General features: G+C 42.2%; 1 protein-coding gene across 6 annotated transcripts in view; it reads right to left on the reverse strand.

Moving 5' to 3' along the window:
• TULP4 (TUB like protein 4) overlaps positions 1-15,097 on the reverse strand; it is a 228,207-nt gene that overhangs the window by 38,696 nt on the left and 174,414 nt on the right. For all 6 annotated transcript variants that reach the window (XM_082729563.1, XM_082729566.1, XM_082729565.1 and 3 more), the window contains one exon: positions 1,800-1,980. In XM_082729563.1, the coding sequence (XP_082585689.1) occupies positions 1,800-1,980 (181 nt within the window). The remainder of the gene's footprint in view (positions 1-1,799; positions 1,981-15,097) is intronic.

Below are 15,097 nucleotides of genomic sequence, written 5' to 3' on the forward strand. Positions count from 1 at the left end.
AGTTCAAGGAGTACTCATGGATGTTAAGGAAATGCCGTGATGGGTCATGTTCTGGATTTTTTCACGTTATTTCAACAGTAAAAGTTAGTCCCTCCCACAGGCCAGAATAAATCATGGTTCCTGGAGGCCTCACACCCATGCTGGGTTCACCCCCCACAGCCATCCATCCAGAGTGGAAGGGCCTGACATCCCCAGGTTCGCCCCCAACTCAGCCCTGCCTGTGGATGACCCTCAGTTGTTACTTTCCTTTGCTTCACTTTAAGATGCTGTAGGTACCCACCTCTAAACTCAAATTCCCTGGGCCACCAAGAAAAACTATTCTCTAGGTGAAAAGCAAACCCTAGCCACTTCCAAACATGGCTCATGTTAGAGTAGCAGCCAGGGACTAAATTCTATTCTTGGACTTATTCTGAACCTGCTTCACAAACTTGGCCTCTGGATCTTGTTTCTTCCCATAATACATGTAACTGAGTAAACCTGCTTTCCCTCTAGTGAAGTTCTGTTTTAAAAGTATGCTGAAAAGTATCCAATGTTGTAAGACACTAGCTTTATTAATAGGAGGCTGGAGAAATGATCAACACTTCCCCCAGGGTTATGGTCCTAGTAGGAAAGGGTATGATGACTTCTCAAACGGAAGTCCTCTTTCTCTGCCCCCCCACAGTCCCACTCATCCCGAAACAGCACCCCCATCTACAGTTTCTCTCCTGTACAAACATCGTCTTCTCTCTACATGATTGACTGAACAAGCACGTGTCTGTCTCTGGGAAGTATCACGTACTGGGTCACATCTGGGATAGGAGACAAAATGGGAGCACTCCAAGTACCAATGGAGGCAGATGCTGTTGGGGGACAAAATTAAAGCATAGTCTCAAGACCAGCCCCTCACAGGATGAATATGCCCCCGGTCACAGGAAAGGGAGAAACTGTCCCGGCCATCATGGGCGCTCAGCAAGCAGCGTGGACGCGGCTGTCCAGGCTGAGGGTGAAGTCCTGGAGCAGTCTGGCCACGTCTAGTCTGCCACAATTCATAATATATTTTACCTTAAAAAAAGAGGGGCAGAGTCCTGGGGAAGAGCCAAATCTGCAAGTAGGCTAGTGCTGAATGCTACTGTAGATGATGGCCAGCCTGGACGCTAACAGCTTCTTCTGCTTTTGTGTGGATGTGTGTGTTGGCGTGTATTGGGGGGAGCTCTTACACATTTGAGGGATAAAAGGCACTGCAAAGGCGAAGGAGGCTGGATTCTGAAATTACCCCAAAGGCCTAAAACGTTTCCCTGCCGCTCCAGATTAAAAAACTGGATGCCAATGGGTCCGGTCTAACCCCACTGTGAGGTTTATGAGGGGAAGACAAGTTCTTCCAAGCTGAGAAAAGGAAGTTTCCCCCAAAATAAAAAAGACTGGGCACAGAGAGCAGCCCAGCGTCCTGGTCTGCATCCCGGCAGAACTAACCCTTCCTTGCACAGCTGAAGCTGTGGGCTTTAAGGACACTGGGACGTGGGACACCACAGACAAAGCTGCAGTAACAGCACAGCAGTTCTCATCCCAGCTCTCCGGCGTCCCGCTGAGCAGCAAAGCCGCACAACACCCTAGGGACAGGGGCAGGGTCACGGCACGTCTAGTGAAACCTAAGCCCGTGGAGTCTCCTCAGCCTGCGCAGAGACTAGGGGAAAAGGGAAGGCAGAGGGGAGGCCGCCAAGTCAAGGCCCAGATGCTCTCCACATGCGCTGCGCGACCCCAGAGCCCTTCCCAGAGGTGAGGGTGCTGTGCGTGTGCTCCCCTGCCCCGGCCCCCGCGGCTACCTTGGGGCGGGGAGTAGTCGTCCGAGTCAGTGTCGCTCTCGCTGCTGTCCTCCACCAGGAAGGCGGGGTAGTTCCAGGACATGCTGAGGATGCCGTCGGACTCGTGCAGGAGGACGTGGGCCAGCATCCTGCCGTGGCAGTCCATGACGATCACCTGCCCATCAGCCGTGCCGAACAGCACCTGCAAGCAAGGACCGGTACCCCTGACGGACGCGCAGATGGGCTGCGGTCCTGGCAAACCTCGTCACCCCAACTTGTTCAGAAGGACAAAATGTATTTAGGACGGAGATAACAGAGCAGTTCGCCAGAAACTTAGCTGGTTATTATTGCAAGAGTTTTAGTCTTCTAGCACTGAAATGTGACTGATGGCAAAAGAAACACATCTGTCATACTGTGGGGACATGTACAAACAACAGCAGCAAAATCACTGCCTCACTGCTTGTGGGTTGTTTTTGTTTGCATGCTTGGGTTTTCTGGTTGGAGAACAAGGGTTAAGAAGATGGTATTTATTTTTCTTGGGGAAAAAAAAAAAGCAGCAGCAAAGGTTCGGAAAGGATTTCCCAAATTTAGAAGAAACACTTCAGCTTTCAGTCTGACAAAAGAGAAAATATATTTGGTTACATAAGCAGCTGATCTAACCACACTTGGAAAGATGATACTCCTGAAATCGTTTGTCTAATGTTCTATTTAACTAAGAATAATATCAGTTTTAATGTATTAATTAGTAATTAATGTTATAATGTACTAACAGTATTAACACAGTCACTGAGTGTTCACTTCATGCTTAGCACTACACTAAGGGCTTTACCTTGTGTATTGTCAAAACAGTTCTGGGAGTTAAGTTCTAGCACTGTCGATATGGAGCTCAGCTAGGCTGACACCTCAGTGTGCGGAGCGCTGCCACCCAGAATTCCCCTCACTTCACCTGGCCCTGGAGCACATGCTCAGGAACATGCCATGGCCAGAGTTAAAGCAGAGGCAGGGCCAAGAAAGGGTTACCCCCAGCCCCCAGCCTCCCATTAGGTCAGCAGAGGAGCGCCTCACAGCTTCTAGAAGCCCCCAACAGGAGTTGTGTCCTCTTGCTGGTTCATGCACGGATGACATTAATGGGATGAACCAAGGGGGACCTCGGCAACATGGCAAGCAGGATCTCGTAGAGAATATACCATGTTCTCTTCTGCTTTGGGTGGTGGGCTCTGTAGCTTCTGTACCCATTGGCATTTAAAACGTTACATCTTTTGTGTTTCCTGAGATCTGTGCATCTGTCAGCAATGACTGTCAAAGGCATGCAAATCCTCTCCATTTTACAGATGCAGAAACAGCCTGAGCAGTCAGGGCAGCTGACAAGGCCGTTAAGTGGACTATCCTACTGCAAAGACCAGGATTTACACACAGGGAAAGGGGCTTGTTAGGTCCCTGCCCCTTTTTGCTGTTAACATTTTGTCACTAAGCTCTTTGGGGGCAAAGACTGTCTACGGCTGTCCCCCTGGTACCTAACAGCTTTGGACATAGAGACCACTTAACAGTACTTCTTGTTAAATGAAGTAAAGTCAGTGACCATCAAAAGGCATTTTTAGGACATAAATCCTGATGATTAAGACAGATCAACTGCAACGGAAGTTATATTTAAGTAGTAAAAAGCTCACAGAATTTACTGAACTGTTTTAGAATACACTGTCCATCAAATATTTCTTTAAACAGGTCTACATTTCAATGACTGAAAACGAAAAAAAAAAAAAAAAAGGCTAAATCCGTTTTCTGCAGAGGCAGTGAGGAATCTGTCACTACACTCATCTTAAAGAAGAAACACACAAACCACAAACTACTAGGAACCCAATGGAACCTTTTAGAAGACGATCAATCTCTGGCTGCCAGTGGAGAAAGGAAGCACTGGCCAGCATGTCACAGAGACCTCCCAAGGCACCGACACAGACGGACGGGGCACCGGGGCTGGGGGTCCGGTGTGCTAAAGCAGGAGGTGGCGCTGAATGAGCTCACCAGGAGGTTTTCACAGGGGATAAAGATGGGCCAGGACTTCTCGTAACTTCAACCAAAATGTACAATGTATACATTTTTTTTTGGAAAAGATATTATTTATTTATTTGAGAGGTGGCAGGGCGGAGAGCAGCATCCTCGCTGAGCAGGGAGCCCGATGCGGGACTCAGTCCCAGGACCCTGAGATCATGCCCTGAGCCAAAGGCCGACGCTTCACTGACTGAGGCCCCCAGGTGCCCCTAATTTATACATTTCAGAAGGAAAAGACATGTGGCAGCCTCTCTCTAAGGCCAGTGTCACGGGTGATGTCCCCAGGAAGCAGGCTGTTTCTGTCCCTCTTCCCACATTCTCCCTCATTGCTCAAGTGTGTTTTGAAGAGCAGTCATGTACCTTCGTGCTGGGTGAAGGGGTTATTTTATCATTTACAATGGCCATTTCCTATAAAGACAGCACACGAGCAGGCCACAGCCGACAGTTACTCTTCCCAAGTACTCCAGATTGATGGTATGTATCAATCCCAAACCACTTCCAACCCCTCCTGCTACAGGGCCACACTACTCTACAGTCTTCCACCGGGGCGATCCCCACCGTTCTCGTACTTCACTGTGCCATCATTTGGTTTCTGTCTGACTTCTCCGCTAGCCTGTAACCTTTTTGGGACATGGCCTATGTGCGCTCCGCTCACTACTACCTCCCCAGGGCCTATCCCAGGCGATGGCACGTGGCAGTAACAATCTGTGAAGGGAGGGAAGAAATGCTTCTGTATGGAACTATCTGTTGAGTAACGCTCACATTTTTCCATTTTAGAGAAGAACAGATACCAGACAATAGAACAGACAGCTAATTTCTGGATAAAGGATGGGTGATTTAGTGAGGCATCAGGGTTTAACATCACACGAAAGCCAGCCCCCAAATTCTCCACCATGAATCAATCCCAGCTACAGCTCTCCTGGGAAGATAATGCATTATTAAGATCAGGAGGAAGGGAAAAAGCAGCACCAGCAGTCTAGCTGTCAAGCAATGATGGAGGAAGTTACTCTGTTTGGGAACAAGTACGTCACAGATAACTGAAGTACACTGATACAACATGAAATCAGATTTTTAAAAATCTCCTCTGTTTCAAGTTCTTTTCCTGCCTAATCACTTCCAATGAGACAAAGCCTATGCACACAAAGGACTTTAAGAGAACAAGAAAGAAAAGTCTAATAATAATGATACACAAATAGGCACATTGATCAATCTCTGCTTCTACTCCCGCATTCTGGAGCTCCCGAAGGGCTGGTGCCGGCTCCTCCTTCCCAGCTCTGTCTCTTCTAAGCTTGGCCCTCGGCTGTCTCTCTGCTCAGGTCTCTTCCCTACGCTCCAGACTCCCACATCGGATATTTCTTACCTGTCATCTACCCCTGGATGTGCCAAAGGCCCTTCAGAATCAACATGTTCCCAGATGAAACTCAGGACTTTATCCTTTCCCAGCAACACCCCCCACCCCTCTCCCTGCCCACACACAGAACCAGGTCTTCTTACAGCAAAGCAAAACTGTGACTTGTGTTTTATCTCCAATGTCCAGTACGGTGTCTGGTACAGAAAGGGGCTCAGACACCATGCATGAAGGCTTTGGGGACCCACCATACAGAATTATCCTCACATTTTTTTGGGGGGGGGGATTATTCTCACTTTAACCTGAGCTCCTCACCACTCTCAACTTTGCTATGTTTTCACACACCTATCTTTCCCATTAATCTGCGAGCTTCTCAAGGGCAGGCCTGCACCCCAAGTTGTCACATGCTGCCTGTCACAAGCAGATCCTTAGGGACTACTAGTAAATGTATTTGTGCCCAAACTTCAGCCTTTGTCCTAAGTCTTCCTGCAAATGAAGCAAAAGCTTCTTTCTTTTTTAAACTATAAACCAATGTCCAAATCTTCCTATAAAACTGGCCTCCAAAATACTTCCAATAATGGATGAAGTAAATTTCTGTCTCTTATTTTTCCTGCTGTCTTCTCTATTGGATTGCAGGCTTCACATGGGGCTGAGACAACACGCCCTCTGTCCTGCATACACTGAGAACCAAACAGGCTGGTGGAAAGCTGCGGGCCCTCAGGCCACCCATTTAATGGCTGTCCCTCATTGCAGGCAGCGTTCAATATCAGTGTACTCCATTCTAAACGATTTTTAGATGTAATTATTTAAAAATGTAACAGAATTAATACCAGTAATTTAAAATGAGCCAAACCATGAGCCAAAGGTGGTATAAGAAGAAATTGTAAAATCATTCAGAACATTTACGTTTGGAACCAGTGATAGTATCTCACCAGTACTTTTATTTTTGAAGACTAGTATTCATCTACATTTTTGAATACAGACCATATTGGGAAATTCCAACTATAAAAATACATGCTTCTATAAATCTTCACCTTTTTTGTAGTAGAGTTTAACTATCAGCCATGGGGACTAGTTCCAGAAGGAGCTAACGTTTTTGTCTATGTATTTTGCTTTTGTCTTTTCAGCTAGGGGAGCAGATAACAAAGTGATTATATGCTCCTCCTAGTAACCTCAGCCCCACTGCTGGCAAATGTCTAAAGATGCCATGATGGAGAGAGGAACAAACATACCATGATGTCCCTTTGCTCTCTAGAAGGATCTTCTGTTCAGAGATGCCAATGAAGTAGAACTTTATTTTTGAAAGACCTCTCTGTTGGGAGTTTCAGAGCACTAGTTTTCAAATGCTTTAAAGGCTAGATTTGAATATTTTTAAACTAAAGACACACAGAGTCACTGAAATCAAACTGTTGTAAATGACAGAATTCATCAACCGGTTAACAGAGTATTTCCTGGTTTAAATAAAAAGGATGAAATGTAATTTCACAGCTGACTATAGCAATCATTTTTTTTTTTTTTTTAAAGGGGAAAGTGGGAGAGAGTTGGTGGGGAGGGGCAAAGAGAGAGGGAGAGTAAGAATCTTAAGCAGATTCTATGCCCAACACAGGGCTGGACACCAGGCTTGATCCCACAACCCTGAGCTCATGACCCAAGCCAGAATCAGGAGTGGGACGCTAAACCAACTGAGCCACCCAGGCGCCCCAGTCATCATTTGTAAAACACACTTATTCTGATAAACATGGGAAAGAAATCTCACCAAAAATATCTACAATAAAAAATTTGTATCCTTGCGCTAAAAATGTAATTTTGGTTATTTCATGGTTTCACTGGAGAATAACCACTTTACAAATTACCTCATAAAGATGACACACTATCCTGTTTAAAGAGTTTCAGAGAAGGAAATACTCGGTCTCAGGTATCAATTTTAATGTTAAATAACTCTTGTTGCTAGAACATTCTTCCCCATTATCTTTCAGACTCCCTTTTTAAGTTTATTCACTCTTCTAAGATGCCCACACATGGTTTCTGGTGGTGGAGGGGAACAGTCTGAGTGTAAGGCTAATTAAAACACATGTTTAACTAGGATATCTCCAGAGGGATACATAGTAAATAGAGAAGCCAGTACCTCCAGGGAACAGAACTGGGTGGCCTGGGGATAGTAGAGGAAAGGGTATTTTCATCAGATAACCTTTTGAACATTTATAACTTTCAACTACGTGAATATACTATTAAAATATATTTCTAAGGGACGCCTGGGTGGCTCAGTTGGTTAGGTGTCTGCCTTCAGCTCGGGTTATGAGCCCAGGGTCCTTGGGTTGAGCCCTGCATTAGGCTCCATGCTCAGCGGAGAGCCTGCTTCTCCCTCTGCCCCTCACCCCTCTAAGCAAATCTCTATCTCTCTTAAGCAAATAAATAAAATCTTAAATATATGTATATATATAGGGGCGCCTGGGTGGCTCAGTGGGTTAAAGCCTCTGCCTTCGGCTCAGGTCATGATCCCAGGGTCCTGGGATCAAGCCCCGCATCGGGCTCTCTGCTCAGCAGGGGGCCTGCTTCCTCCTCTCTCTCTGCCTGCCTCTCTGCCTACTTGTGATCTCTGCCTGTCAAATAAACAAATAAAATCTTTAAAAAAATATATATGTGTATATATATGCATACACATATATATATATATTTAAGTATGCACTGAATGAGGTAGAAAAAATGTTCCAGGAATACAGCTCTATAGCAGATCTTTAGAGTAGGTGAAAATGCCTACTGCAGGCACTCACCATCACACGGTCCTTGGGGGGTAAATATGTACCTTTAATTTGGGAAGGAGATGCTAAGTGACACTGGCATCTGCTTAGCCCTGTTTGGTTAGACAGTCTGACTCTGTTGGGGGAAACATGCTTTCATTTGCGAAGGACTCAGTACTGGGAGTCAGCTGGCCAGGTATCTGGTTTTATTTTCATCCCGAACTACTTATGTAACTTTGAATTCATCATTTACCTCCCTGAATGCTGGTTTCCTCTTTCAGCTAAAAAAGTTTTATTAAATGGGCTCTCGGATCCTTTCCTGTTTTAAAATGTTCCAAGCTTAAAAAAAAAAACCCTAAATATATTTCTTAGTACATGAAAACAGTAATTTCTTCCCGTGGCTACTAATAAACTTCTTCAACAGGAGAGCTAAGATGAAGTGACTTCTGAAATGACTCTGAGGAGAGTAAGTGTCTCTGGCTCACCGGTAGCCGCTTGGGGTACACGGTGACAGGAGCTGACCTAACAGCGCCTGTGACTGGTGTCAAAGCTAAACAAAACTAGAAACTAAGGAGGTAAGAACAGATTTTAACCAGTAGGAACTACTGCCATAAGGAAGAGAGTCCAGCGTGAACTGAACTGAACTCAACTTCTATCAAGACAGGGGTGACTGCATTTTAAAGGAAGAATGGGGGCCGGCAGGGGGTGCTGTTGAGCGGAATCAGAAGCAGAAAGAGAGACTTAGAAGGAGGGGTTGGTTTGTCAGTGTGACTGGGCCACCTGGGCTCGCTACCTGGTGCTTCCTGAAGTTAGGGTCCTACACACCCACAGAGTCTGGGTTATAGGGGCACTAGTGTCAGGTGCTATCTGGAACAAACAGGAGATTCTTTTTAACGGGGCTGGAGTTGTCGTCTTCAGTGACATAGTTTGTGTTGACAGAAACTATGCTAGTGTTTGTTCAAGTCCCTTAGACTGTGTGTGTGCATGTGTGTGTGTATGAAATAATTTGTGATGAGAATCCAGTTTCACAGGCCAAGGTTGAGGCCTAGTTAAGGAGAGTGCTCAGTGGGGCCTGCCTAGAATGTAATCAGGAGAACACCACTGCTAACGGCACACACATCACCTCTCCTCAACATGACAGAAGGATATACTCAATGCCAAGGGTAGGGTTGTCCGGAGCCGCAATGGATTTGTGGCTCAGGAGTGCTACAGGGAACCGTGGGAAGCTTAATTCTGAAGTTCAGCCATCTGAACAAACACTGGCATTCATACAGGGGCTCTACATCAAACCACAGCCACCAACGGGCTATGGTATTAATAAGGGCTTATGAAGAAATTGTAACAGTACATGGACAAGAAACTGACTTGAAAATAAATTTAGACCCTCAATATATTACAGTGGTAAGAAAACTTAACATGAGATGTATACCATTACCTTTTTAAGTTTACAATACAGTATTGTTAAGTACAGGCTCAATGTTACCCCGCAAACCTCTAGAACTTGATCACCTTGCGTAACTAAAACTTTACACCCACTGAACAGCAACTTCCTGTTTTCCCCTCCCCCGCCAGCCTTAGGCAACCATCATTCTACTCCTGCTTCTTTGAGTCTATTTTAGATACCTCATTTAAGTGAGGTCATGAGGTATTTGCCCTTCAGTGACTGGAATATTCACTTTGCATAATGACCTCAAGGTTTATCCAAGTATTATTCAGCCCTTCTTTTAACGGATGAATAATATTCCATTGTCTGTATATATGTGTATGTATACATATATGTGCATGTGTGTGTGTCAAACACATTTTCTTTATCCTTTCATTCACTGATGGACATTTAGGCTGTTTCCCCATTTTGGCTACTCTGAATAATGCTTCCCAATAAAGTTTCCCAATGCTTTCTTCTAGGAGTTTTACAGTTTCAGATCTTGAGTTTAAATCTTTATCCATTCTGAGTTTTGTATATGCTTTAAGACAAGGATTCAATTTCATTCTTTTGCATATGAATATAGTCATTCTAGAGCCATATGTTGACAACTATCATTTCCTTATTGTATATTCTTGGCAGCCTTGATGGAACACAGTTGACAATATATGCATTGGTTCATCTCTGGGTTCTTTATTCTGTTCCACTGGTCTCTATGCTTGTATTTATGCCAATACCACACTGTTTTGTTCATGTAGGTCCGTACTGTATTTTGAAATTGGGAAGTGTGATTACTCCAGCTTTGTTCTTCTCAAAACTCTTTTGGCTATTCCAGGTTCCTTTTGGTTCCTTTTGAATTTTAGGATTGTTTTTTCTATCTCTGTAAAAAATTCCACTGGGATTTTTGTATGCACTGAATCTGTGGATTGTTTCATGTAGTATGGACATTTTAACAATATTAAGTCTTCAGTCCATGAACATGGTATGTTTCCCATTTATTTGTGTCTTCTTTAATTTCTTTCATTAGTGTTTAGTTTTCACTATACAAGCCTTTCTCCTCCTTGGTTAGATTTATTCATTTATTCTTCTAATGCTATTGCACATAGGGATTGTTTTCCTCATTTTATTTTCAAACAGTTCATTGCCAGTATATAAAAATGCAAATGATTTCTGTGTATTGATTTTGATCTTGCAACTTTATTGCGTTTATTATTTTTTTAATATTTTATTTATTTTGACAGAGAGAAAGGCAGCAAGAGAGGGAACACAAGCGGGGAGAGTGGGAGGGAACACAAGCTGAGCAGGGAGCCCGATGTGGGGCTTGATCCCCGGACCCTGAGATCATGACCTGAGCCAAAGGCAGATGCTTGAGCAACCCAGGTGCCCATATTGAATTTGTTTATTCTAACGGCTTGTGTGTGGGTGGGTGTGTACTCTTCAAGGGTTTCTATCTATAAGATTGTATTATCTGTAAAAAGTTTTACTTTTTCCTTTCCTATTTAAATGTCTTTTATTTCTTCTTCTTGCCCAATTGCTCTAAAATTCCTAGTACTATGTTGAATAGAGATGGAGTGTGGTCATCCTTGTCTTGTTCTTGATCCCAGAGCTAAAACTGGTATTAACTGTGGGACCTTCATATATGCCTTTATTATGTTAAAGTAGTTTCCTTCTATTCCTAGTTTGTTTAGGTTTTTTTCTTTACACAAGGTGTTAAATTTTGTCAAATGTTTTTTTCTGCATCTTTGAGGGGGATCATATAATTCTTATCCTATGTTCTGTTATTATGGTGTATCACATTAGTTGGTTTTCATATGTTGATCATGCTTGCCTACCAGGAATAAATCCCACTTGATTAGTGCATATGATCCTTTTAACTTGCTGCTTAATTCAGTTTACTAGTATTCTGTTGAGGATTTTTGCATCTACATTCATCAGGGATATTGGTCTGTAATTTTCTTTTCTTATGGTGTCTTTGTCAAGCTTTGGTATCCGGGTAATGCTAGCCACTTAAAATAAGTTTGGAAGTGTTCCCTGCTCTTCAAGTTTTTGGAAGAGAGAGAAAGAATGGTGTTAATTCTTTAAATGTTTGGCAGAATTCACCAATTAAGCCATCTGGTCCTGGCATTTTCTTTCTTGTGAGATTTTTGATTACTGATTCAATCTTATTGCTAGTTAGAAGTCTGCTCAGATTTTCTATTTCTTCATGATTCAGTCTTGATAAGTTGTATGTTTCCAGGAATTTATACATCTCTTCTAGGTTATCCAATTTGTTGGCATGGAATTGTTCTTAGTAGTCCCTAACGATCCTTTTTTATTTCTATGACATTATTTGCAACATCTCTTTCTTCTTCCTTCTGTAAAGTTTTCGTTTTTAAGGAATCTCTATACCCAATGTGTGGCTCGAACTTGAAACCCAGAGATCAAGAGTCGTATGTTCTACTGACTGACCCAGCCAAATAATTTCTGATTTTACTTGAGTCATCTTTTTTTTTTACTTAATTTTGTCAATTTTGTTGGTCTTCAAAAAAAGAAATCAACTCTTAGTTTCATTTTTTCTATTGCTTTTCTATTTTCCACTTCATTTTATCTTTGCTCTAAATCTTAGTATCCGTTTCCTTCTGCTAACTTGGGCTAAGTTTGTTCTCCTTTTTCTAGTTCCTTGAGGTATAAAGTTAGATTGTTTGAGATCTTCCTTCTTAGTCAATATTTATTACTATAAACTATTTATTTCTATAAACTTCCCTCTTTGTACAACTTTTGCTACATCCTGCAAGTTCTGGCATGTTGTGTTTTTATTTTCATTAGTTTCAAGGTATTTTCTAATTTCCCTTTTGATTTCTTCATTGGCTCATTTGGTTAATCAAGGGTGTATTCTTTTTTTTTTTTTTAATTTTTTTTAAAGATTTTATTTATTTATCAGAGAAAGAGAGGGAGAGAGCGAGCACCGGCAGACAGAATGGCAGGCAGAGGCAAAGGGAGAAGCAGGCTCCCTGCCGAGCAAGGAGCCCGATGTGGGACTCGATCCCAGGATGCTGGGATCATGACCTGAGTCCAAGGCAGCTGCTTAACCAACTGAGCCACCCAGGTGTCCCTCAAGGGTGTATTCTTAAATTTTCACTTATTTGTGAATTTTCCAGGATTACTTCTATTCATTTCTAGTTTCATTCCGCTGTGACTTGAAAGGATACTTGATGCAATTTCAGTTTTCTTAAATTTGTTAAGACTCATTTTGTGATCTGACCCCTGAACTATCCTGGAGAATGTTTCTTGTGTTCTTCAGAAGAAAGTATATTCTGCTTCTATGGGGTAAAATGTTCTATGTAGATATTAGGCCCACTTGGTTTATAGTGTTGTTGAAGTCCACTGCTTCTTTACAGATTTTCTGTCTGGATATACTAACTGGTACTACAAGTGGAATAGTGAAGTCTCCTACCATTACTACGTATATTGCAGTTCATTTCCCTTTTCACAATTCTATCAATGTTTGCTTTACATATTCAGGGTTTTATGTATTTAGGTTTTCTGATTTGACACACACATATATTTATAATTGTTCTATCTTCCAGGCAAACTGACCTTTTTCCCATTATATAATGTCTTTCTTTGTCCCTTGTGACAGTTTCTGACTTAAAGTCCATTTTGTGTGCTATAAATACGGTCACCCCTGCTCTCTTTTGGCTAACATTTGCATGGAGTTATCTTTTTCCATCCTTTTACTTTTAGCATACATCTGACCTTAAATCTAAAGAGCATCCTGTAGGCAACATAGGGTTGGACCTTGTTTTTTTGTTAATCCATTCAACTACTTCTACTTCATGTCCTTTTACTGGGGAGTTTAATCCATTTACATTTAAAGTAATTATTGATAGGACAGAATTTATTATTGTAATCTTGTTAATTGTATTATGCCAGTATCATAGTCCTTTTGTCTTTATTTTCCTTTCTTGTTCACTCTGCACTGGATGAGGGGGAGGGACTCTTGTGAGTACTGCCTCACTAACTCCAATCACTATCTTAGTTCTCAGTGGCCCCCACGCATCCTGTTAGCCCTCTGAGGTGGGTGAGACAGAAGCCAGTGCTTCAGCCATGCCCAGAAAAAAATCACAATGTTAGACATATGATTCAGTTCTTTCCTTTTCTTCCTGGGGAGAAGCTGGGGGCTGGGGGTTACCTTCCGATCAAATTGCATTTTGCCAGGGGTAGTGATTATGGCACGATGGTATTTTGAATTTTCCTACCAGCTTTGCCGTGGCTGGTTTCACACTCACCTTGGGGGCGCAGGAGCCTTTCAACTAGTTTTTGGATTTCTCACAAAGGGAATTGGTTGGTGTATTGTTGATTTGTTGTGTCTGTTTGGGGAAGGAGGGTCCAGGGCTGCTATTCAAACCCATTACTGATGTTGCTCCTGCCCAACATACTCTTTCAGAAGACACACTTAATAATCCATGTATATGAATAATTGCTTCCCATCTTTCACTTTTTTTTTTAAGATTTTATTTATTTGTCGGAGAGAGAGTGCACAAGCAGGGGGAATGGCAGGCAAAGGGACAAACAGGCTCCCTGCTAAGCAGGGAGCCCAATGCCGGACTTGATCTCAGGACCCCAGGATCATGACCTGAGCTGAAGTCAGACACTTTACTGACTGAGCCACCCAGACATCCCTCCATCTTTCATTCTTAAACTAAACTGTTCAATGTAAATTTCAAGAAAAATTTTACTTAATGTATTTTATAATTTGTCTATACTGAGTATTCTATATAGTGATTCATCAATGATCCAAGCCTAGAGATAATAAAGAACAATTTAATTTTTAAGCAGCTTAATTACCGTTGTCAAATAAAACAGCATTGACAAAAAAAAGTATAAACATAGTATCTGCACCTGTTTTTGATAAAGAAAGATTTCTCTATTTTCTCCTATGAAGAGCTCAACAGAACTTCCAGCATAAGAAAAAAGAAACATCTAAAAAAAACTAAACAGTGTCAACAGTGAGTTGCATTAAGATAGCCACAAAGGGTGGGAGGCTATCTCCTGACTTCTCTTCCTAAGTATGTTTCTATTATTTTCTTTGTTGTTCACATCCTCCCTGCCTATTTTGGCAAAAACCATTCCTATATATGTTCCGTTTACGGCTTAAAATAAAATGGGCTTCCCTTTTGCAGTACACACACTACCGAAAAGTCATGAGAAAATCTAATGGGGAAGCAAGGAAGAAAATCACTTTTTCCAACGGTTTCATCTAAATCTGATTTCAAAGTTGTTCCCACAAACTGCTAGATAGGAGCTCTATTCCACAGGTCCTTTAACCTACTTACAGTTCTCTCATGACTGTGGGTCTTTAGCATTGGAACGGATCACTGAGGGGTCATTCTAGTGAGTTGGTGGATATTAAAAATGATGAATAATTTGAGTAAAAGAGCTTATGTGAGAAAGCTCTGCACATTTCTTTTTTGTTGGGCTGTGTTGAGCACAATGGCTTTCAAGTCTTTCCAGTGAAGCTAAAACTGATAGCGGCACTTATAATTACTATATATTACTTATAATACCATATATTATTTATAATTACACAATACTATAATATATAGTATATGATATACTACATATAGTAATATATGTAAGAGAGAGATATATATATAATATACAGTAATGTAATGTAATACTACTATATGTTTAGTAATACTATATATTACTTAGAATTACTTATACTTACCACAGAGGCAGTCAGTCAGAGGAGTCACTCCAAACACCAGCACTTGATGAGCCA

This window comes from Mustela nivalis (genome assembly GCF_964662115.1).
Source record: "Mustela nivalis genome assembly, chromosome: 5".
In the NCBI taxonomy this organism is placed as follows: domain Eukaryota; kingdom Metazoa; phylum Chordata; class Mammalia; order Carnivora; family Mustelidae; genus Mustela; species Mustela nivalis.